This window comes from Rutidosis leptorrhynchoides, chromosome 11, assembly GCF_046630445.1.
Source record: "Rutidosis leptorrhynchoides isolate AG116_Rl617_1_P2 chromosome 11, CSIRO_AGI_Rlap_v1, whole genome shotgun sequence".
Lineage (NCBI taxonomy): Eukaryota > Viridiplantae > Streptophyta > Magnoliopsida > Asterales > Asteraceae > Rutidosis > Rutidosis leptorrhynchoides.
The window spans coordinates 173,885,985-173,913,208 of NC_092343.1; the positions used below are offsets into that span (position 1 = coordinate 173,885,985).

General features: G+C 34.2%; 2 protein-coding genes across 2 annotated transcripts; one reads left to right on the forward strand and one right to left on the reverse strand.

Annotated features, from left to right (window-relative positions):
* Positions 1 to 11,003: 11,003 nt before the first annotated feature.
* LOC139875253 (uncharacterized) lies at positions 11,004 to 14,090 on the forward strand. The gene is made up of 3 exons (XM_071862596.1): positions 11,004 to 11,304; positions 13,389 to 13,650; positions 13,793 to 14,090. The coding sequence occupies exons 1-3, from the start codon at positions 11,004 to 11,006 to the stop codon at positions 14,088 to 14,090; spliced, it is 861 nt and encodes a 286-aa protein (XP_071718697.1).
* Positions 14,091 to 24,993: 10,903 nt separating this feature from the next.
* Positions 24,994 to 26,208, reverse strand: LOC139875254 (uncharacterized). Its single transcript, XM_071862597.1, has one exon. The coding sequence runs from the start codon at positions 26,206 to 26,208 to the stop codon at positions 24,994 to 24,996; it is 1,215 nt and encodes a 404-aa protein (XP_071718698.1).
* Positions 26,209 to 27,224: the final 1,016 nt, after the last annotated feature.

The following is a 27,224-nucleotide window of genomic DNA, read 5'->3' on the forward strand; positions in this document are numbered from 1 at the left end:
GAAAATGGATGACAAAGACCCTTTAAATAGACTAGGAATTTGCTAAAATACGGCTGGCAGGCCGTTTGGTGGCCTGTTTGCCTGGCAGCCCGTTTGCCTGGCAGCCCGTTTGGCAGGCCGCTTGGTGAGCCGTATTTGGCAGGCCGTTTCCATACTGGCAGGCAGTATGGCAGGCCGTATGGCAAGCCGTTTTTGATGCTGGTCAGCCTTGATTCACTGGATCGTAACTTGATTTCTTGTCTTTCACCGTTTTCGCTCTAGAATCTTCGTTTTAGCTCCGTTTCTCTTGATTCTTTTTGCATCGTCTTCGTAATTACTTTAATTACAAATTTAACCTAAAAAACGATTATTTTGCCGACAAAGTTCTGAACTTTATGCTTTTTGGGACTCAATATCGGGGGTAAAATCGTGACTTTTTAGCTGATATCAGCCGTCAATGATGATTTTGTTAGATCGTTACAGATGGTATCAGAGCGTTGGTTGTAGGGAACTAGGATATGTATTAGTGTGTCTGACAGAGTCGTTAGGACTCATTAGTGAATCTAGACTCCAACCGGATAGTTAGCCATTGCATTCTGACATACATTTGCTATAGATAGCACTTACTTGACTTCTTGTGCATATATACTTGAATCTTCTTAGGTGAACTCCTAAATGGTACCAAATTTTCATTCATACGAACTCGTACTCTGCCACTTCCTGGTAACGCACGTAAACTTAAGATTCATACACGTAAGGATGACGATAACTTCATTAGTCACACTAGTTGGGAACTCTATCTCCCAGATTGTTATTTATCACCGTCCAGACTTGCTATCCACAAGTGCTGCGAGGTTCCGACCGCTATGGAAATCCTTAACCACTATCGATGTTACACCGATGTTCCTTGCTATCTACCACTTCTTGCTACTACCACCAATACTATAAGAGAGTATCGTGATCACTACTTATCACTAAGCTTGCGTACTACTCGTTATCATAATTAGTTACTCTTTTCGTACCTAAAGACGTTATTGTTTGACTTGAACCGCATTGACGTGAATAATCATTTATACACTTCCCTCGGGAAACGCATCTTCAGAGTTGCACTATTTCTTTCGATTAATATAAGTCATGTTAGAGATGCCGTTACACTCTATTCATTTTAAATCCTCATGATTACACGAACTTGAATTTATGGAGTGATGTGGGAATGGAGGTATGAGTTAGCATAATATAACGACACTCAATCAACGTGGTTATATTATGGTAAGTCATACCAAAGTTCTAATGACACGTGATGGTGATTGGACTCGATCAACCTAATCACCACCATGTGCGATGTACATGACTTCATTTTTTTCTTGTTGGGTATCCGAAAACTCTGAGAATATTGATAACAACAATACCAGGGACACATCTTCGATTATTGTCGAACCATATTTATGCTTCCGAGTGAATGATAAATTCTTTCAACTTCAAACATATGTTACACGTGCATACTATCTCGTTTTTGCACAGTTTTATCGACGAACTACAAAATGCTTGACATGCTCACATCGAGGCAGAAACTTCTCTTGCCTTACACTCATACTTCCATATATAGAAATCTTTATTCTGAATTCTCAATGGAGGGAGAGACTCTTCACGTTATACTAGTATTTCACCACGAGGGTGAATAGTCCTAACGAATGTTTTTCAGAAACCGATAAGAAACTTGTTCCAGCAAACGTTTTCAAGTCCTAACAAACTTGTTCGAATATAACTTACAGAAATGTACTTCGTTTCGGATCGAGATGCTCATTTCACTTCTAAATTTCGGGGTGCCTTACAAAAAACCTCGGGACTACGTTTAAACATGAGTACCGCGTACCATCCACAAACCGACGGACCAAGCAAACATACGATTCAAACCATGGAAAACATATCACGAACTTGTATTGTTTCCTTTAATTGATTCCTCTTGCTACAATAATTTTTATTCGAGTCTTAACGTCACACCTTTTGATACCGTATATGATCGGAAACGTCATTCTCCTTTTGTTGAACCAAGTAAACGATGATCAATTCACCGGGCCCGAGTTTATTTATGAGCGACCGAGAAAATTTATCCATATTCAAGAAAGACCCAACACGACTCGAAGTCTCCAAAAGAGCTATGCCGATGTTAGACGTAAACCTTTCGAATTCCAAGTGGGTAACCGTGTAACGTTAAAAGTCGCACCTTAGAAAGGTGTAATCCGTTTCGGGAAACGTAGAAAGCTAAATCCGCGATATTTTGATCCTTTTAAAATTTTGGGGTGTATTGTACCCGTTGCTTACCGTTTCGATCTTTCGACCCAATTGAGCTCCGTTCATCTTACATTCCGTGTATCAAACTTGAAGAAGTGTCTTGCGAAACAAGAACTTGTTATCCTCTTCGACGAGCTTACTATCGATGATAAACTTCACTTCCTAGGAGAACCGGTTGAAATTATGAATCGTGAAACAAAACTCTAAAACAACGTGAAACAAAACTCTAAAAGAACGTAAAACCCCGATTTTCGAAGTTCATTAAAATACCCAAGGAAGTACATTCACTCATTCGTAGAATTGGCAACGTAAGATTTCGAGGAAGAAACAACGACTACTACTTCCAACTAAATTTTGGGACGAAATTTCTTTTAAGGTGTAGGTAATGTAACATCCCGCATTTTTTCGTTAATTCATTTTAACGCCCATCTTTTTTTAAAAATAATCTTTCGTCATCTATATTCGTACCTTCCGTTAACTAATGTTCTTAACATTTTCGTTATTGGATTGTAACATCTCCCGTTTACTCTCGCGTATTTAAAATAATTCATTTGGTTAATTCACGCACCCACTTCTAAACTCGAGGGACCAAAGTTGGCTAGTGGGCAAACTAGTTGACTAGGTCAACTAGTCAACCCACCATCTCATACACTCATTCACTTCTTCTCCTACCTCCTCCTTTCTTTCTCTCTAGTCACCAAGAACACCCTTTCACCCAACATCAAAGATTCATCATCTAAATTCGATCTAGCAATCAAACATCAAAACAAATTACATATTTGTGATCGTTGCATCATCCTCTTCAATTCGGTACCAATTTCACTACTTGGAGTAAGGTTTTTAAAAACTCTAGATTTCTCAAATTCATTTTATAGACTTGAAATGGTGTTAGTTAGTGTCTATGGCTCGAGTCTAGCATGAATATGTGATTTGTTTACTCAATTTGTTGCTTTGGAGTAACTAGCATGAACTTGTAATGGGTGTGCTTAATATTTGATTTTGGTTGATTAAATGTTGTTTAAATGTTAAAGTTCATGTATTAAATTTTTTACTAGCATCATTAGCTTCAATTTGATGTGTAGGTTGACTTGAAAAACATCACTAACATGATTATTGATTTTGTGATTCTTGGTTAAGGTTTGATAGATCTTAAAAAGAACTTTTGATGCATTAAATGCTTTGTAATGTTATTTGTAAGTGTTTAGTTGTATTGTATGCATAATTACCTACGAAACGGCATATTGTATGTGTGAATTGAGTTCCCAAATCATGAAATGCGTTTTACGGACTTGAAACTTGAATGATGAACTTTTAACGATCATTCGACGAGGTTTTTGTTGTTGTAAATGATTAACTTGATAGATGAAATGTGCTTAGTCGTTTTCCTCGTTAAAATACCTTTCCAACGGTGTAAGATACATATTCTAATTGTTTTCGGTTCACAAATTGTGTTTGTTTGAGTTTTGGTTCGTGCACTTGTGTGTTTCAGCAAACAGGGTCTGTGCACTAATCTGGATGTCGTCCAAACCCTTGGACGCCATCCAGCCCTTTCCAGCCAATCTGGACGCCGTCCAAAATGAACTGTCAGGGTCTGTCCAACTTGACTATTTTTCGTTTAATTTTGACTATGCTACGCACCTCCGATTAACATGTAACTTGTTCTGATATGCTCATATATGAATATATAACTCAGAAAAATTGTCGGATACCCGACCCGACCCCGTTGACCAAGTTTGACTTTTAGTCAAACTTAACCAAATACTTATGCAATCGCTCTAACATGCTTTTGTACTTGATTCTCGCATGAAACTTGACAACTTGATTCACATGCTATATTAACGAGTCGTAACGAGCCATAGGACTAATTGAACACATTTCGCTTAACCTTGTGTCGTAACCGGTAATTGATACAACTTACTCGTTTAGGTCGAGGCTAAGCAACTTTCATGCACACGTTTACTTTGTGAAGTACATTTATACTCGTGCACTCGAGGTGAGATCATAGTCCCACCTTTTCAACAACTTTTATTGTTTTAAATCGTGGGCTGAGAAACATATACTTTGTTATATCTTGTACTACTTACTTTTATACTTTGAACACAAGTACGAAGAAACAAACATTCCACAGCAAGTTTGAAAAAAAATCCTCATTTCGATTATCATTAGTTACACTTTTCGGGTGTGAGCGAGAACTTATGTTGTATGGCCATACGGGTTTGACAAACCCTCATTCGGACGGTTTGCTACCATTGTGCGGATGAAATATATTTTCGAGAAACAGTGTATGTTCTAACACTATTGTGATGGGGTTCTATGGAAGGAAAGTTAAGTCTTGATAATTGGGTGCTCGCGAACATACTTTTGGAATGCAAACGATTTGGATATTCAACGTTATGGAAATACAAAATCTTGTGGTTCAAAAACAACATTTACAAATACACCAATGATTTCATCAACGTTTTTCGTTGACAGTTTTCTATATGTTTTCTCAGGTTCATGAATGGCTACTTGATACATGCTTCCGCGTACACTTATACTTGCTTGGGGTCAAGCATACATGCATACACTCTGATTACTTACTTGGAGTCAAGCATACATACATACTTATGCTATTTTTAGCAACCGTGATTTTCAACTCATATTATGTCGCAAGTTATTTCATTTATACTTTACTACTTCTGTAAACTTAAACTTGTTGTTTAACCTTTTAGTAAACTAAACTTTTTAAATCTTGTACGTTTCAAATGAATGCGACATAATTTTGGTCAAACGCGTCTCATTTAGGGACTATGACCACGTAACGGGACTTAAGTTAACGGCGCCGTCAATGACGATTTTGTTGGGTCGCTACATAATGAACAGACTCGATATTAGAGAGAATCGGTAAATTTACATTCCACAACTTCTTAAACTAGTTTACAATGCAATGGCTATCTAATAGGACTACTTAGGTTCCTTATATAGCCCTCTTCTAAGGAACCTTCATTTAGGCATGTTTCACATTAACACTATACACACTTCGGGGTCTTAACAATATTATTAAAAAAGTTCGAATTATCGTCGCCCTCCACGTCCCATTTGATTCTAGCCTTTTGTCATTTATCGGGGTCCTCCAATTTAAAGAAGTCTTCCAATTCTTTCGTCAAATTTAAACGCCTAACTACTTCATCATCCGTAACAATCATGTCATCCATCCGTTTATCGATTGTTTGAAGTGATGTTTGAATTTCTTTGCAACGTGAATTTTCCAAACAACGATGATGCTTATTCCATTCTGTTACCAGAGCGTTTCAAAATATTCGAGCTTATGTGAGATTGGATTTTGTTGTTGTTGTGTATAAAAAGGGAAACAACAACTTGTTTTGTTTGATTTATCTTGTAACTTTATTTGGATTTAACATATTTTCTTGTTAAAAATTGATCAAAATACTGAAAAAGATTATATAATACTTCCTCCGTCCCTATTTAATTATCAAATATTCATTTTTAGTATGTACTAACTTAATTATTCACTTTCATAAATAAATAAAATTAAGAAAGTAAATTTTTTTTACTCCCTTACTGAATAAATTGTTGGGGTGGTGATAGAAAGGTTGAAAACAGCAAGTAATTATTATGGGCTGTGTACACTAGAATATAGGGTTGGATTACTCACCATTTCAAATAACCAGAACAAAGAAAATATTAGAACTTTATATATCTACGACAAAAAATTGATAAAGGTAAGTAGTTAATTATAAAATAAACAAAAGGTACACCAATGGCGAATGTTTTGACGGTATCGAGGTGCCCCTCTGACCCTAACGTCATGAGTTCATGTCTCGCGGTGAAAATTATATATATATATATATATATATATATATATATATATATATATATATATATATATATATATATATATATATATATGTATATATTGGGTCATCATCAAGAGGGAAGCACTCACTTTTTTCTGGGGAAGTAATTTTTTTCTTTTTTTTTTCAAATATTAAGATCACATGAAATTATGAACATTTAAAAAAGACACTTTGTGATGAATATTAATATTTTAGCAGGAAAACGCTCGAGAAAAAAATAATAACAAATAATGTTTTAATTAGCATTTTTATTCATCGTTTTTTTCATCTTATGTGAAGGGTTTTTTCTCATAGCCCGATTTAGAGTTTAGGGTTTAGGGTTTAGAGTTTAGGGTTTAGGGACTAAACCCAAAACACTAAACCCTAAATTCTAAATTCTAAACCGTTCGTGGTGAAAATTCAATATAAACCCTAATTTCTAAACCCTAAACACTAATTTCTAAACCCTAATTTCTAAACTCTAATTTATAAACCCTAATTTCTAAACTCTAATTTCTAACCCCTTAAAAAACAAACTTTAATTAGAACATTACATATTATGCATGTTATCATTTATTTATTCGAGCGTTTTTCTGTCAAAATAATGACATTTATCACAAAGTGTTTCTCTATTGATTAAAACACTATATATATACATATATGTATATAGTGTTAGGATCAAGGGGGAAGTAACCAATCGGGGGGAAGCGGGGGGAAACAAATTTTCTTTTTCATTTTTGGAAAAAACTTTGTTTACGAACATTATAGATTGGATGAAAATATGAACATTTAATAAAGACACTTTGTAATAGATGTTTTTATTTTGGAGGGAAAACGATCGAAGAATTAATATATAACAATTATCGTATTTTTCGAGCGTATGTTGAGGTTTTAGATATTAGGGTTTAGATATTAGAGTTGGTTTATAGGGTTTAGATATTAGGGTTTGGAAATTTAGGGTTTAGGGTTTAGATTTAGGATTTAGATTGAGTTTTTAACACGAACGGTTTAGAGTTTAGGGTTTAGGGTTTAGGGTTTAGGGACTAAACCCAAAACACTAAACCCTAAATCCTAAACCCTAAACTCTAAGTTGGGCTAAATTTTACATCAAAAAATATGAAAAAAAACGTTAACATTTTTCACGATCAATATTATCTTGAATATTATTTTTGTCGATCGTTTTCCCGCCTAAATAATTACATTAATCACGAACTGTCTTTTTTAAATGTTCATAATTTTGTGTGATCTTGATGCCTAAAATAAAAATTCTAAAAAAACAAAATTCTTTTTTTTTCTTCCCCCCGATTGGTTACTTCCCCATTGATCCTGCCCCTATGTATGTGTGTGTGTGTATATATATACCCCGTCAAAATCGACATTGACGCTGATGTTGACTCTGGTCCTAGTACATGGCTTGACTTCTAAGTAATAGCAGAGTTCTACATCGAAAGCATAATATCTAAGTACCTGATACCAAACATGCTTAAAAAGGTCAACACAAAGGTTGAGTAAAATTCATAGGTTTATAAATAATAACAAAAGTGTTTTTTAGACCACAAGATTAGTTGAGTAATTCATATAGCAATATCAATTAAATAGTTGATATAAACATATCGAAATAGAAATCAAAATTGATACAGAAATATCAAATTAAAAAGTTATGTTGAAGTATAATATCGAGACTAAACAAGTTTACCCCATGACACTTTGTTTATTCCTGTCGTTTAATCATTATTATGCGTCCAAAGACCAACGGTCAAATGGAAAGAGACATACTCTCACTAGGCCTACTCACAATAATTAAGCTTGCTATTATACTAGCAATTGACGATATTATGGTAGGGATTTAGCATGTAGAAACATGACATAGCATAGTAGTTTAAGTACTTGTGTCTAAAGTGTAAAGAAGTTTAAAAACAAGCATGTGTCTCACCCCAAAGGTTGTAAAATAGTTATGAAATAGTAAAAGTGAGGCTATGAAATTCACCTTAAAATAGCACAGCAAAGTTTATTCCACAAATGAAATAAGAGCAAGTAGATGACCGTGATCTCAACCGAGAGATATAATGTTTGGTCAGTTGTTGTCTAACCCGACAATAAGGGTGTGTCAATTTACATATAAAGTTAATTGACGTTCGAGTATTTAAATAAATAACCTTTATTTAAATAGTGTGTTATTAATATAATAAATATATTAATAGTTGGTTACATTTTAGGAAAGTTTTTATTTTTAGTAAGTTTTCATTTATGGTAAGATGTTATACAACTGGCAACAAAGGTTATTTATTTAAATACTGGCAACAAACTTCGGTGCTATCAAGTAAGTCAAGAGATTGCCAGATGTAACTGGGGGTCAGGAACTTTCAGTTGGACTATAAGTCAACAACCTTTCGTTTTATCCAAAACCATATTCCCATAATGGCAATCTAGACATCATCCACTCATGACCGTAAAAGTTTGTATATGTCGTATGTTTATCTTGTTGTGAATATAGTTTTCACTTGTAATGTGCGTATAAGAAATACAACACGTTTAAATTGTTACTTGTATTATATATATATATGTATGTATATATATATACATATATACATATATATACATATATATATATATGTATATATATATATATATACATATATATATATACATACATATATATATACATATATAAGTTTAAGTTATAGATTATATATTATTGTTTTATTATACTTTTATATAATGAATTATATAATATATAATAACTTAATTAAATTAAGATGTCATCTTATAATATAGATTATATTATAGATTATAATTATATTAAATTTATAAACATTATCTTATTAAATAAATTATACATTATTAATAAATAAAAATGAAATTCGGTTATTATATATATATTACGAATTTTTAAATTACAAAAATAAAGTATCTATATTTAGGTAATATTTCAAAAATATATATAAGGATAATTTAATTTTGAATACAGGATATGTATATATATTCCTATTAAATAGAAGATTACGTATAAAAATTATATATATATATATATATATATATATATATATATATATATATATATATATATATATATATATATATATATATATATATATATATATATATATTATAGGTTCTAAATAACTATATAAACACTTAAAAATTATATCTTTACTGATTTATATAATATATATAATTATTTATGTTTTTTGACTTATATAAATACATATAATTCATAATTCTTTTTTAATTATAAATAAATGATGAATAATTATAATACCAAATTTAATAACTAAATATCAGTATAATAAACTATAAAAATTTATAAAAATAAATTTTATCCTATTCCAATAAATATTTTTCAATTTCCTTTGGTTTTATTTTCGGTTTATCACCTACACAGTTTAAATATATATAAAATATTAAATCGACTAATAAATTTGTGATTTTGATTATTCTAAATCAAAATAAATATTATAAGTTTTCCAGAAATTAAAAATAACTTCATTCAGTTTTTAACTATTTTTAATTTTTGTTAACCCGAATATACATATTAAATATATAATATGATTAAATAAATGATAAAAATTATTGTGATTATTTATATAAATAAATATTTTATAATATAATATCTGTAAAAATAATAATGTTTATCAGTTTATAAAAATAAAACTAATTTTAAAAGATTTAATTGATATTTAATGATTCGTTTGATACTTATATCTCTCTATATATTATAAGAAACACATAAATGAGTCATCAAAATTTTAAAAACTAAATCTTAGCCATCAATTTTAAAACTTATATTAGATCATAACCACACAAATTGATGACACATCTTTATGACCTCATAAAGATGAAACTGTTAACTAAACAGACTTAGATAACCCTCATACTGAAAAAAGACACGCGCTAGAAGATCAAAATTAGGGGTTGTTGAAAATCAAACTCATTCATGACATCCAGAGAAAACCATAAATTACTCCCAACTCAATCTGTTTCGTATAAGTATTCTAACACGAAGAATAATCAGTTTCATGATCGATTAAAATATAGCATGACGATTAAGGTTTTTAGAGTGTGAGACAGATTGGCAAAATTTTGATTTCTATATCAGAATTGTGATGGAATACAGATGATGATGAATATTAACGTTTAACACTTAACCCTAACTATGAATCCAGGTAATCACATGGTATTTCAATTTTCTATTTAATATTTGATCGATATTAACGGTGTATCCTAGGGGATACACGCATAAAAATACTATTTTTATACAGAAAAATAGATCAAAAAGCACAAAAGATAGCGGTTTTCAACATTTGCCGCCCAGCGTACAGCAGGCCGCCCAGCGTCATGCGTAAGCCCTGCAGGCAGCTTCAATGCTTAAGCCCTTTTACTCAGCACGTGAATGGCACGCAGCCACGTCAGCACACGCAACCGACCTTCCGGATACTTCACATAACATAATTAATCAGCGATTGACACGTGTATCTCGAGAATTTCAAACATTATACGCCTATAAATAGACCCCCTGGGTCACAATATTTCACATCGGAACTTCAGTCAGAGAGAAGTACACTTTCTCTCACACACAGTTCTTTCTCACTCTAAATGCACATTAGCCGCTTAGCATCAATACGCTAGACGAATCAATTACAGATTGATCCCCAGATTGATTGAGGCCACCCCACGGATCTCTCATCCGTGTTCTGGGTCTGCAAAGATTACTTCTTGAGGGTAAATATTAATCAACATCACACGCTACACGCTAGGTAGTTATTGTCTTGTACTGGTACCTTACAGCCGCTACACGAAAAATCGTACCAACAAATGGTGCCATCCGTTCTAAATGATCACTCAACTCTCAAGAGCACCAAAAGGTGTAATGGTAAGATAACACCTATTAAGGCAAACATGATACACTCATGGCAAGCAGGAAAAAGGAGGAAAGCAGAAGCATTAGAAGATTGGAAACAGGAATTGATTGCTTTTTCTTCCATGTTTAATACCAATCCATCTAATGCTCCTGTAGTGATTGAAGCCCGAATAGCAAATTGCGTTGTTGGTGGAATATATACTGATACAGGAGCAGGAGCAGATATCATTTATGAGCATTGTTTTGTACAATTACCAGAAAGAGTTAAAGAGAAGTTGAAAGACACGTTTATTCCCCTAGCAAGTTTTGCTAATGATCCGTCATGGTTAGAAGGAAGGGGTTAGATGGCTGACAAACCTTTTCAACATGACGTTTAGAAGCGCAAAGATGCCTATGGAATGGAGACTTAGTGAGGTTATTCCCATTTACAAGAATAAGGGAGATGCGCAAATATGTAGTAATTATAGAGGCATAAAGTTACTTAGTCATACAATGAAGCTTTGGGAGAGAGTGATTGAGACGAGGCTCCGACGTGAGACAAAGGTTTCAGAGAACCAGTTCGGTTTCATGCCAGGACGTTCGTCGATAGAAGCAATCCACATCGTTAGAAGCCTTATGGAGAAGTATAGGGAAAAACAAAAGAACCTACACATGGCATTCGTAGACTTGGAAAAGGCTTATGACTGTGTCCCGCGTGAGCTGATTTGGAAGACCCTTAATGTTAGGGGTGTCCCAAGTAGATATATAAGGACTATTAGAGATATGTATGAGGGGGCGAAGACTCGTGTACGTACGACGGTAGGAAACACTGAGTTTTTTCCAGTAGAGGTAGGTTTACATCAGGGATCGGCCCTTAGCCCATATCTTTTCGCTTTGATTCTAGACGAACTGACTCAAAGGATACAAGATAACATCCCATGGTGCCTAATATTCGCGGACGATATTGTATTAGTTTCGGATTCCCAGGATGAGCTTAACAAAAGGATAGAGCAATGGAGGAGCGCCCTAGAATCAAATGGCCTACGGATTAGCAGACTTAAGTTGGAGTACCTTAGATGCGATTTCAGGACGAGCGAAGAGGAACAAGAGGATATTGTGGACGTCCGAATTGGGGACCAAATTTTACCTCCACAAGAGTCCTTTAGATATTTAGGCTCGATGCTTCACAAATCGGGAAGGATAGATGAGGACGTGACACATCGTATACGAGTAGGATGGTTGAAGTGGAGGGCAGCGAAAGGGGTATTGTGCGACAAGAAGGTACCCCTTAAATTGAAAGGGAAATTCTTCAAGGTGGCAATCAGACCGGCCATGTTGTACGGATCGGAGTGTTGGCCAATGACGAAAGCCCAGGAGAGAAGGATGGAGGTGGCAGAAATGAGGATGCTTAGGTGGACGTGTGGTAAGACAATGCTAGATTTGATACCAAATGGAGTTTTTAGGGAGAACTTGAAAGTTGGGAACATAACCAACAAGCTGAGGGAAGGACGACTAAGATGGTTTGGACATGTTTTGAGGCGCCCACTTTTAGCCCCGGTTAGGAGAGTCGAGACCCTTGTTGTTGGGGGCGTAAGGAGAAGGGGTAGACCCAGACGTAGGTTGGAGGATAGATTGAAGCTTGACATGAAGGAGCTCTTATTGACTGAGGACATGACTTCTGATAGGAATTTGTGGAGGAGTAGAATTAGAATAGATGACTAGGCTTTACATTTTGTTTATTTTTTTATATATTTATATTATATTTCCTGCCTACTTGCTTGTGTGCCTTATCGTATTGGCTGTACCTGTTTTACGGTTATATTATATATCTATACTTATTGTAGCATTTTCAGAGGATTTATTGCACTATATGGTTACATGTTTGTATTACATTATATAGCAATTAATTTATACATACTTACATATCACATGCTTTTATGCTATCATTGTATTCTTATTTGTCTATGTTTACATTGTATACCATCTATTTTATACTGCATAGTATACCTACATGTTTCTTACCAACATGTTTTCGTATACTTATTGTACTTACATGACTGGTTATACTTGCATATTTGACACGCACATATTTTAATTATATGTTATATTACATTATTTTGTTACATGCTTTATTTACCTATACATATCGTATTGATATATACTTTATTCATGGTAAAGTTTCTTTTTTATCTACTTTACTTGTATACTTTTACTGCACATATTGGAATTCATGGTTCTTTATGGTCGGAGGTCCCTAGGAAGCAGCCTCTCTGCTCTACAGAATAGGGAGGGACGACTTCCTCTACCTGGGGACCGATAGGTATCCGTGGGTGGAGGAATGACTTCCCTTTTACTTTAGGGTAGAGGAAAGGACTGTCTACATCTAACCTCCCCCATACTCCACTCTAGTGGAATTGGGTATTGTTGTTGTTGTTGTTGTATAGTTTTAGAAGTAGTATTGGGAAAAACACCATACAAACGAACAGCTCATATCGATTTTTTAGTTGTCAAAGCAAATTCACAGTATAATGTCATTTTAGGTCGATCAGCTATGATGACATTTGGAGCCGTAACGTCAACAGTGCATGGAATTATGAAATTTCCAACACCGGCTGGCATTGGCACGCTATACGCTAAACGGAAAAGAACAATAGAATGTGTGCAAATAAACACAATAGCTGTCAATCTAATTGTTCATGAAGATGGGTTAGTGTCGTCAAATCTGGAATTTCCAGATCAGAAAATCATCATAGGAAACACAATAGCAAAAGAAACAAAGGAAAATATTTATAAAAATTTTAGCAACCAATTTAGATGTTTTTGTGTGGTGAGATTCTGATATGACTAGAGTACCACGTCATATAGCTGAACATAAGCTCAGTGTGAATCCTAATATCTCACCAGTATGTCAAAAGAAAAGAGGCATGGCTCCTGATCGAACCAAATTTCTCAGGGAAGAAGTTAAAAAATTAGTGGATGATGGGATATTGAGGGAAGTGAAATACCAGACATGGGTAGCAAATCCAATGATGGTTAGAAAGCCAGATAATTCATGGAGGATGTGTGTAGATTTCACAGATATAAATAAAGCATGTCCAAAGGATAACTATCCTCACCAGAAATCAATTGGACAGTGGAGTCTGTAAGTAGATATCAATTTAAATCTTTTTTGGATGCATTCAAAGGATACCATCAAGTCCCCATGGCAATACGAGATCAAGATAAAACAACATTCCACACACCAGATGTAATTTTTTGCTACATCACAATGCCTTTTGGATTAAAGAATGCAGGAGCAACTTATCAATGTGTGATTGATAAAGCATTTAAGGATCAAATAGGCAGGAATGTAGAAGCCTATGTTGATGATATTGTTATCAAGAGTCATACAGAAGAAAGTATACTCAGAGATACTTTTGAAACATTTGAATCACTGTGAAGAGTTAATATGTAGTTAAATCCCAAGAAGTGCACTTTCGGTGTGGAGGAAGGCAAATTTTTAGGACATATTGTTACAGAGAGAGGAATTAAGGCTAATCTAAAAAAGATTCAAGCAATTCAAGATATGGTATCACCAAAAACAAAGAAAGAAGTGCAAAGCTTGAATGGAAGATTAGCAGCCTTAACAATGTTTTTTTCAAGGGCAGCAGATCGATCGCTACCATTTATGAAGGTTTTAAAAAGTTGTTTGAACAAAAAAGATTTTATGTGGATGGAAGAGGCTGAAACAGCTTTTCAGGATATTAAGCGGCTCTTAAAAGAATTGCCTACTTTAACCGTACCAATAGCAGGGGAAACGCTAATTTTGTATTTAGCAGCGTCAGCAGAAGCTATTAGCTCAGTTTTAATCACTGAACGAAAAGGGATACAAATGCCAATATATTTTGTCAGTAAGATATTGCAGCAAAGTGAAATTAACTATCCGCCAATTGAAAAATTGGTATACGCTTTAACACATACAGCTAGACGACTCAGACGTTATTTTCAAGCACATTCAATTCTCGTTCTGACAGACCAACCAATTAATTTTTTTTTGAAAAATCCAGAGTCATCAGGCCGTCTAGCAAAATGGGCAATTGAATTGGGAGATTATAAAATAAATTTCTCACCACGACATGCAGTTAAAGGACAAATTTTGGCAGATTTTCTATTAGAAACAACAGAAAAGATGGATCATCTGCAAGATGTTAAAGACAATAATTACGTGTGGGAATTGCATACTGATGATGCATCAAGTGAGGAAGGAGTTGGTGCAGGATTAGTGCTTACCAGTCCAGAAGGAGAAGAACATACATATGCACTGAAGTTTTGTTTTTACGCATCTAAGCAGAATATGAGGTATTGCTTTTCGGCCTCCGCATAGCGTCTGAGATGGGAATAAAACATCTGCGTGCATATGTAGACTCTCATATTGTAGCACAATAGGTTAATGGAGCATTTGAAGCAAAAGATATCTCTATGAAACGATATTTACAGCTGGTTGAGAAAATTTCAAAAAAATTTGAAACTTAGTAAGTTGTACAAATATCAAGAAATAAAAATAAAAAGGCAGACGTTTTAAGCAAGTTAGCAACGTTAATATTTGATCATTTGTATAAGAAGGTTTTAGTGGAAGTCTTGAAGGATAAATTAATTGATGAAAAAGTGGTAGTGGCAACAGTTGAAGAAGGGGGATCGTGTTGGATAACTCCCCATGTGAAATATTTGCAAGACGGAACACTGCCAACTGATGTAACAGAAGCAAGACAAAAAAAGGTAATAGCTCCTCTTTACATCCTGGAAAATGGAGTACTTTATAGAAAATCCTTCAGTGGTCCAAATTTAAGGTGTTTAACACCACAGCAAGCAATAGATGTCATAAAAGAGATGCATGAATGTTTATGTGCACAACATGCTGGTTATAGAACTATGGTTGGACGGATAATGCAACAAGGATATTATTGGCAAACAATTTACAGAGATACATCAGAGGTAATCAAAACATGTGATGCCTGTCAGCGGCATGGAATCGTCCAGTGTTTACCCAAGTATGATTTAATCTCAGTATCATCTGCATGGTCATTTTGTAAGTGGGCAATTGACATAGTAGGACCATTTCTAAGAAGTGTGGGAAACGCAAAGTTCTTAGTGGTTGCAATTGATTTCTTCAGCAAGTGGGTTGAAGCAAAGTTGTTGGCACGGATAACGGGTGAAAATATAAAGAAGTTTGTGTGGAATGATATTGTATGTAGATATGATTTACCAAATGAAATTGTAAGTGACAATGGTAAGCAGTTTGCAGATAATCCATTCAGAAGTTGGTGTGAAGAATTAAACATTAAACAAACATTTACCTCAGTTGCTCACCCACAAGCCAACGGCCAAGTTGAGGTGGGGAATAAGGAAATTGTATCCGGCATAAAGGCTAGATTGGGTTTGAGTCAAACTAAATGGGTAGATGAAGTGCCATACGTTTTGTGGGCTCACCGTATAATGCCAAAACGGAGCACGGGTGAGACACCATTCAGTCTGGTATATGGCACTGAGGCAGTAATACCAGCTGAAATCAGTGTTCCAACACAAAGAGTTTTGGCATTTGATATAGAAAATAATTCACCCATCTTACGTGAAAACCTAAATCTATTGGAAGAGAGACGAATCATGGCCGCCATCCGTCAAGCGGATGCCAAGCACCAAATGGAAAAATATTACAACAAGCGAGTCAAATACGTGGAATTCAATGAAGGAGATTTAGTGTTAAGGGACAATGAAGCAATCAGACAGGAAAAACAAGGGAAGTTAGGGCCACGCTGGGAAGGTCTATATAAAATTATGTAGGCACATCCTAACGGATCTTATACCCTTGCAGCGCCTTCCTGTGAAGAAATTCAAAGAACATGAAACGCAATGAGCTTAAAGAAATTTTATGCGTAGTATTGCATGTTCAAATAGCCTGATCAACTATTTAGAATATGAGATGCAATCATAAATGTAGAAATTTCTTTAAATAAATAAGAATTCAGATAAATTTCTTATAGCATATTGTTCATAATTTTAATCCGGCCAAGGATTTTAATCAGATGTCACAAAGCTGTGTGTGATCCCTGCCCGCAAAGAGAAGTTTTTCCTCGGTGGCAGAAGTTCAATCATAAACAAAAGATTGAAATGGCAGTGGATAACGTTGAAATCCTTTGAACATCCAGGCAATAGAATGTATCTACGATCGTCATGATGAAAAAATAATATAAACAATATATGGCTAGTCATCATTTTTGATTGTTCAAATCAAACATATAAAGCTTTGGCAAAATTAACACAAAGTAATTGCATTTATAATATACATTAATCACTAGCAGATAATGCAAGCAGTGCACATTATAATTTTAAATTTAAAACATCATCTACTGATGTAGCAGCGTTATTACACAGATTTTCTAACTCAGGAAATGATAGATGCTCTATTTGATCACTTATCACTTTAAGCTTATCTTTTGCATCTAGTTTCAATTGTGATATGAGCGATTCAGGCAAAGATTTCGGAAAATCAAGCACATCACTCTTCATTGTATCCAGAAACCTTATCCTTTCAGCGTCCAGCGCAATGGTTATGAATTCATTGAAAGGCTTGGTTAATTTTTCAGAGGCAAAAGCATTTTTTACAATCTTCGGCACGCCTGCAATAAGTCAATTGGTCTCACCCTTGCTTAACTCCAGTTGTTCCTTCAATGCTGTTTCAGACTGAGTCAATGTTTCAATCTTATGAAGATACCATTTTTCTTTCATTGCCATTTCAACATAACTAGCCTCAACAGCATTCTTTGTAGCAACAGCAGTATCCAACTCAAGCCTTGCAGCTTTCATTGACTCTGAGTCTTTCTCAATTCTTTCAGATTTGTCACGGTGAACTTGATCAGAGCGTTCTAAACGTTTCAAATTATTAAACTCAGTAGCATTATTTCAGATAATGCCCTGTGCTTGACATTTTCGGGCATCACCATCAAATAAGCTCTCAAAGAAATTAATAAGTTAAGGAGACATCATGGCTTCAAAATATTTCATGAAATCCTCATAACTACCAGGAGGACCAGCCAAAATAGATGTCAAACCAGCAGTATTTAAGTTAGGGAGGCTAATTTGTCAACTACTTTCCCCTATTTTGTTACGCTGAGCGGGAGGCGGAAGAGCAAGCCTTCTCTGTGCTTCTTCTTCTGATGCCATGGCAGAATTAAAATAACAGTTGTTATTCAAAAAGTTTTTCCAATCTAGATAGGATGAATCCCAATTCAATATTAGATATTTATCAGGATCAACATTATAATAGCCACCATTGCTAGGCATATGGAAAAGGCAAAAAAGATTTTCTTCTGCTATTGATTCAAAAGAAAGGTTACCAGCAGCACGGCGTTTTCTCGAATTTGCTCGAGTTAAAGCAGTATCATTGATAAGCTCATTTTCACATAGATTTTTTTCAAGAACTTCATCAACCATCTTTTCAGAAGCAAATTGGAGGTCGTCATACTTGATATGACGCAAGGCGGTGAGCGGAGTAATTGCTGAATAAACAAAAAATAACAGTCACTAAGCAGATAATACAACTTAATAAACAAACTACAATTTATCATCATAATATACCTTTATTTTTTAACATAACAATCGCACAACCACGAGTTTTTGCGTCCCATTCAGCATTAAGTGAACATAATGAAAGCATATGTTCTGGATATCGGCGGTCTGGAATCCTCTCTTTTTTCATCATATTTACTAGCTTTCGTTCATCAGGTAATATCCTAGGATAGGTAATTTTGGGGGGATAGAGTGATGTATGCCAGTAACGAGCTTTTAAACAATCAATGGGAATCACTTCACTATCAATAAAGAAGAAGGTGCTTTGCCAGTCCTCTGCTGAATCACTAGAGTTAAGCAGAAATCCATATAAAGTAATACAGAACCATCCTTTATCATACGACTTTACAGTTGCAAGATGACAAAAAAGGAGTACAGAAGGTGTAATATCTCGAGCATGAAAGTACATCTCGAAAAGTATAATTTTTCGAATGGACATAGGCTCAAATTGTCCAACGCTAATGTCGTAGAAACAACAAATGTCTAAGTAAAATTTTGTAAAAGGAACACGAAGATGAGAAAAATACAAAGCACGACCATAAATAGCTACTTTTCTAGAAGGGGGATGAGATGCACGATCATGAGGACCTGGAAGAACAGCATCAGCACCAAAAAATTTAGGGAAGGCGATTCTGACACGATCGAGATAGATTGATGAAATTTTGCTCGGAATATCTTCAACATTAAAGATAGCCATTGATTGGGTATTTAAGAAAGGAATTCTTAATAAAGGATTTAAGGTAGATAAAGAGAAGTTAATTCGGGAAGAAGTAAATGCAAAACAGAAAAATCTGCATCTTAAATAGCGAGTAGAAGATGAACAGTTGGCGGTTAATCGTATGGAAGATATGATGCCACGTGTTGGATGAGTAAATATGCGGGAAAAATAAATTTAATTGAAAAGTAAAATTCGAAATTCGAAAAGGGTACTTTTTGCAGACAATGATCAAAAAATAGCTGACATAGCAGAGAAAAAGTTGGCTATAGCACTTTTCTGTTCCCAAGGTAAAAGGCATTATTTATTTTTTAGTTTAATGACTTTATTTTTAGTAAAAATAAAGACATTAAACTGGGTGGACTTAATGGTGTATCCTAGGGGATACACGCATAAAAACACTATTTTTATACAGAAAAATAGATCAAAAAGCACAAAACATAACAAAATTTTGCAATTTTCAGTATTTGCCGCCCAGCGTACAGCAGGCCGCCCAGCGTCATGTGTAAGACCTGCAGGCAGCTTCAATGCTTAAGCCCTTTTACTCAGCACATGAACGGCATGCAACCACGTCAGCACACGCCACCGACCTTCCGTATACTTCGCATAACAGAAGTAATCAGCGATTGACACGTGTATCCCGAGAATTTCAGACATTCTACGCCTATAAATAGACCCCCTGGGTCATCACATTTAGCAACGGAACTTCAGTCAGAGAGAAGTACACTTTCTCTCTCACACAGTTCTTTCTCACTCTTAACGCACATTAGCCGCTTAGCAGCAATACGCTAGACGGATCAATTACGATTGATCCCCAGATTGATTGAGGCCACCCCACGGATCTCTCATCCGTGTTCCGGGTCTGCAGAGATTACTTCTCGAGGGCAAACATCAATCAACATTACACGCTACATGCTAGGTAGCTGTTGTCTTGTACTGGTACCTTACAGCCGCTACACGAAAAATTGTACCAACATATATGATATTAATTTATTCATATAATTAACTAGGTTTGAATTAGGTTAATATGTTTTTTTGTTCATCTTTCTGTTTTTCGCTTTGTCCAGCAATTAGGTTTTTTATCGCTTCATGTCAATATTCAGATCATGCCAATATAACAAATATTCATTTTTTTATATTTTATCGCTTAATGTCAATATTCGGATCTTTTGATCATATGTATATGTATAACCAGATGGATGATTTCAAGGTTCAGTTTCAGATTCATGTGTGTAATGATCATCCATATTTCAGAGCAGGTAACTAATTATTTGGTTTTTTGAATACATTATAATAAACCAAAACCACCAGATAATATAGTGTAAAAAATTCTTCATTATTTCTATAGGCGTATTAGGGGTTACTAAATTATATCTTTTGGACTGCTAATTTTTTGAATCGCATTTAAAGGATTGGACTTGATTCTTCATTTAATTGGGTTAAATGGCTACACTCATTGTGCTTTCATTTTTTTGCTTTATATTTCACAACCTTTGGAAGTTTATTATGAGGTTAGGTTGAGATAGATTTCATGTTTGTTTGTTGAACACCAATTGTTTGGTCAAATGTCGAATACAAAGTTACTAATCTATTGGATAATCAATATGAAGTTAGGTTTGCCTTATGTTCAAAAAATTTAACACTGTGAGTTTCACAACTATTTGTTGACAGCAAAAAACTATTAGATTAATGATATATTAATGTTGCAAAAATCAAATAAAAATAAAATTGTAACCCATAATAACACTAAAAGCTATACAGCTTAAACTTTAGGTCGGATTTTCCACAACTTATTCCAGGATTTTCCATTAATGTGTTGTTAACATTTAGTATAATATTTGGTATTCTTGATTGGGGAAATTGAAAGCACTAGATTTTAAATGTAACAAATGGTCATTTTGATTATGGCCTAAAATCATGAGGAGTAGAAATATTTAAGCAATTGTTTGAAAATTATTAACTGAAAGATAGGTTTGATGATTAGTATTTGAAGAAACGCTTAATTAATCAAAGGAAGTTGTTGATACAAGGTGGATAGAAACACAATTGGTTTGACTATTTTTAGTCATATTATATATATTAAGACTATGTGGAAGCATCTATTTGAACACTTCAATTTCAAGTTTTTAAGGCTGTGTGTGGAAGCATCCATTTTTAAGACTTTATTTCTATGTACAGGTTTTTGTTACATACAATATCGTTGCAGTTTCAAGTATCCTAATATGGTAATGTTCATGTCACCTATTGAATGTTTCGTCACTAATTGAAGGCCGATATTGTAACCAGCTATGTTGTTATGTGAACTGGTTATATGGAAGGTGCATGAACACTTCAAAACCTGCTGGTGAAGGAGTAAAAGTGCATTTTAAATGTCTCCAAGCAGGTTATGAATTTTTTTTCTAACTTTATTAGGGCGTTAGGCTTTTCATTGATAATCATTCACAAAGGGTAGGCAAAAAAGCACTTTTTTGGGTGGCATATGTGTTTCTCCTTATAATTTGCAAAAAGTTGAAGTGCCTCCAAGAAGATCCGTCGAGCAATATTGTTAAGAGTTACTACAACACAAATTTATTTAAGAATGTGACACTAATGTCTAAGAAACTTATAGTTTTTTCATTGACTATTTTTAGTAGTTGTACAATGCACGGGCTCAAAAACCTAGCATATTATAATTGTATTTGTGTTGGTACTGGTAAGTTTTATTTTATTTTTTATTTTATTTATTTATTAATTATTTTTTTTTTAAGGAGAATGGATTATGCACTCATGCTTCCTAACTATATTATTAAATTTTGGATTATCTATATGGATTTTTGTAGTCTAAACATTTTGAGCATGCAGCTCCCTAAGAGAATGCTCGCGGAAGTCAGGGATTTAGGAAGATAGTGACCCAAACAATACAATTGTAGGCATTTTGTCATCGGTTTGTGGCAAGTGTATGTTTTTTTGTTCAACAGTTAACAATATATATTCATGTTACATATATATGTTGGTGGGTTTGACGCTAGTGTTTTTTATGAAGCCTTGAGGAAGTTGTTTAGACAGTTTGGTGAACTAATTGATGTGAGGATTCCAGTGGGCAAATGTTGAGGGTTTGTACAGTTCGCTAACAGGTTAAGGTTCTCCGAGTTCTTATTTTCTGTGTATGTGCCCCTTGTGTTTCATGTGCTTTATTTTGTACTTATCATTTTGTTGTGTTATATGTTACACATCTGCAGAGCAAACTTTATCTATTATAATAGTGAATTTGGTGGCCAAAACATTCCCGGTAATCATTCGGGATAATTAAAATGATAAAGATCATCTACAAATGCCCGTGAATAATCAACAAATATTATCATCTATAGACGGTTGTGAATTCGGTAATGTACCATATCCTTTTACTCTTAAATATTCATATGATTAATCAACATATAACTTTAAAAGTTAGCCAAAATGCTTTCTTATCTTATTGGATCAATGTATATGTAAAGTGTCATTGAAACAAGTTCGTGCTCAAGGCTCTTATCTATTTTTGTTGATTAAAGTTGTTCCAAGTCTCTTATCTATTTATGTTGATTCAAGTTCTTCCAATGCTCACATATGTTTATTACATGTTACTGAATGTCCAATACTTATAGTCAAGTGAATATATATCCGGTTGCAGTACCTTACTACTGCTATTTGCTTTGGTTGGAGTAACTTACTACTGCTGTTCTTTATGAAGAAAAAGACACAGCCAACTAATTTTATGACTAAAATACCTATGCACATACATCTTCTATAATGGTCAATATATATAACCATTGCAATACGTTTTTAGACTGACAAGGTGAAAAAGTAGTACTATCTATTTATTATTAATGTAAAATGAATGTTAACTGCTCAAGAATGGGTTGTGGTTTTATGGATGACAATGGTTGTCTCCGATCTGATCCATTAACATAGATATGGATGAACTAAATAGATGATAAGTTGATATGGATATTGATGATGTGAAAAATTAATGGATCGGGTATGGGTAATAAATTATCATTCACGGATATATCACGCGAAATACACACACATATCTCAACAAAAAAATGCGTTATGTGGATTTCAACTATGCGTTGTTTTTTTCAAGATATAACTTACTTGTTTTATTAATAGTAATTTAACATTACTACTCAAATTGTTTTGGTTTTTAACAACCTAATAAATAGTATATATTGAATATAACTATTCTCACAAATTAATTTTCGATTCGTTCCTAAAAAAGCCCCGTGAATTCGCGGGTTTTAAGCTAGTAATAAATAAATAATACCCGAATATATAATTTATTAATAAATTATATTTTTGATCAGAAGTAAATAATAAATAAAATATTATCATACTTATAATATATATAAATAATTTTCATACATTTATAAATAATAAATAAATACCGAATATGTATAATAGTTATAAAATTATAAATAAATACTTGTATTAATTAAATCCTCAATAATAATTTCTTAGATCTATGATTAATACTTATTAATACTTATAACATAATTATAATATTGGAAAAAAATAAATAGTTTCAGTTTATAAAAAGAAAAAGAAATCGAAAAAAAATAATAATAAAATAAAAAAAAAGGAAGAAAAGTTACCTCAATTTGCTTCAAGATTCTTGTGAGAAAACTTAGGAATTTTGTGGGAAAAAAAATGAATGAGTAAGTGATGTGTCAAAAGTGTGTGCAGTATTGCTTATATTTTAAACTAACTTTTAAATTTATAATATCTTAACTTACAGTTTACTTTTAACATCCTAACGAGCAACAAAACCCGATCAGATGTAATTTACTATTTAGTAAGTTAAGGTTCGTCCCAAGAGAACGGGTGGATTCAGAAGATATAATATTGATTTTAAGATTTAGTTGCTTTGATTAATAAAGAAATAAGAAACAAATAAATTGCAAGTAAATAAATTAAAGATATAACAATAACAATATTAAATAAAACACATGCTTCAACCTTTCACACCTTGCTCACAATTGCATTTGAATTTAAACCAAACTCAAATTTAATAATGACCTAAGAATATCTAATTCTAAGACTAGTTGATCAGGTTAACCCTAGAATAGATGTCTAGATTTGCTGCTTGTTTAAGACCTGATATTAGATTTAGTATGATTAACCAAACCCTGGTTATAGTTACTAGCTATAACCCTCACTATTAAAATGATCTGATTTTATTATATTTAAGTTTACTAAGCTTTAATCCTAGTGATTTTTTAGTTATAACTCAATAGTAATTGTGTTTATTTAAATCAGACTATCTAAACAGTGGTATATTAATCAGACATAAGAGCACTGGGTGTGGTGACGCGTCAGTTCAGTGTTAGTTCAGTGTCTTGCTGATGACTGGACGCTGACTGGACTGACACTGAAAACTGACATTGGTGAAAAAATAGGGGAATTGGGAAGAATGTCAGTTCAGTGTCAGCTCAGTGTCTTGGAAAGAGAAAATGGTGTATGTTATTATTATTTAATTATTTTTTAAGTTTAATTTAATTATTTAAAAAAAACAATATTAACACAAAATAAAATTCATTAATAATAAAAAAAGTTACATAATTAAAAATTAAACTACAAAATAAAAATACAATGCATAATAAAGATGTTATTTGTAACTCGAATAACCCTAAAGATGTTCGACCAATTTCACTCTTCCCCCTCATCCTCCGTCTCCTCTTCCTCCTACTAAGCTCGAATAGCCCAAACATGTTCGACTAAAAACGTTCATGCACCTCCCGATCGTGTAATTCCTTCGTCCTGGCTTTATACGCTTCACATCTATCGTACCAAGTAGTTTGCATGTTCTGAACCGGTTCATACACCCAATTATTCTCAGAAATATTGAACCCGTTATCTTCAACTATCATGTTATGCATTATGATACACGCATAAATAATTCTTTGAATAGCCTTCAACGAATAAGCCCTTGCAGGTTGTTGTAGTATATGCCAACGTCCTTGTAAAATACCAAAAGTCCTCTCAACATCCTTTCCTGCCTTAGATTGTTTGCGTGAAAAGTATTTACTCTTGGGATCAGCTACACTCGAATACGCTTTAACAAATGATGCCCATTGAGGGTAAATCCTATCCGCTAAATAATAACCCCTTTTGTACTCCACACCATTAATAACATAAGGGATGTCTTGGAAATTATCATTAAGCATCGATTCGAACAAAGGACTGGTATTTAACACATTTATGTCATTTTTTGACCCAACAACCCCAAAATAAGCATGCCATATCCAATTATACGAGGCAACGGCTTCAAGCATAATAGTTGGATGACTATGATCTCCTCGCTTAAATTGGCCTTGCCATGCAACCGGACATTTTCCCCAAACCCAATGCATACAATCTATACTACCTAGCATGCCAGGAAAGTCATGCTTTTCCTCACGAACCTCGTATAAATGTTCCATGTCCTCACGAGTAGGCTCGCGCATATAATCATTTGAATATAAAACAGTAATACATTTACAAAAATTCTGTAAACTTTCACGAGCTACACATTCCGACATTTGTAAATACTCGTCTAACGCATCGGGTGCATAACCGTATGCCAACTGATGAAGTCCCATCGTTATTTTTAAATGTGTACTAATGCCTAACTCCCCACGGCAATCAGTTCTAACATGAAACCATTCAAAATATTTAGGTAAACGATTTGCAGAAAAATTTAATATACCTTCCATAATTCGGTTGAATACATGTCTCCTCATTCGAAATCGAAGTTTGAACTCCACTTCGCTATACTTCGGACGTTCAACAAAATAGTCTCTTATGAGGTGATCATGTGCTTCATGGTGATCACGTCTGATATAGCGTCGCGTTAAACGAACATTAGAACTATCCCCCTCATCATTTTGATCGGCCTCTAACATTTCGAGTGCAAGCATCGTATACTCGTTGTCGGAAGATGAATAAGCCATTGTATTTTATAAACTATTTTTTGTATTGTATAAGAAATGAGAGAAGTGAGGTTTGTATGAGTGTATAGAATGTACTTTGTGTGTGCATTTATAGAGGTTTAATATGTTATTTAAAAAAACGAAGGCTTAACGGCTAGAAATTTGAAAAGGGGGCCCACTTAACCATCGACAACCCAAAGTCTTACTCACGATGTCGGGGTAGGTGACGCTGCACCGACGTCGAGTCGGTGTGGTGGCGATGGTCACTAGGCAGTTTTGGGGGAGGCGACGCCGGACTGACCCAGTCCACAGCCTATGCTCAAAGACATAACAGATAATCCATAGATTCTGTCAAATTTAAATATTTCTGTAATTAATGGATAAAGTCGGCGGCTTGGTCAACAAAGCCGGCGGCTTCGTTGACTCTGTTGAATATTTTCGCCGAATATTGTTTTATTTTATCTGAATTTAAATCATAGCAAATATGCATAATAATATAATGAAGCCGGCGGCTCTGGTATATGAAGTCGGCGGCTTCATACACCAGATCCAGTTTTCTGTTTTCTTTCATGCAATTCGAATAATTAAGCACTGTTCACAAGGTGTTACATAGTTCAAACATATTTAAGGCTATTAGCCCATAACTAAAGTAAAAACAAAATAAAGACAAGAATTAATGGAAGAAATCATACCGAAATAAAGGAAGTGAAAAACAAATACTTGATTGAATAACTTGAATGTTGTAATAGATAAAAAACTAGCGATTTCATGACTTTTCCTCTGAATGCAGAGTACAAGAATTCTGAACTTCATAAAACTGACCCCAAGGCCTCTATTTATAGCAACTGAAACCATTAACCCAAGCCGGAGGCTTAGATGGGAAGCCGGCGGCTTCCCTTGACTTGGAGTGGGGCCTACATAAAACATGATCTTGAAGCGTATGTGGAATCTTTCTGTATAACTTAAGCTAGTGGCTTCATTGTGAGGCCTGGCTAGACAGCTTCTGGATCAAGATGAAAATAACTTCTAAATTTAAC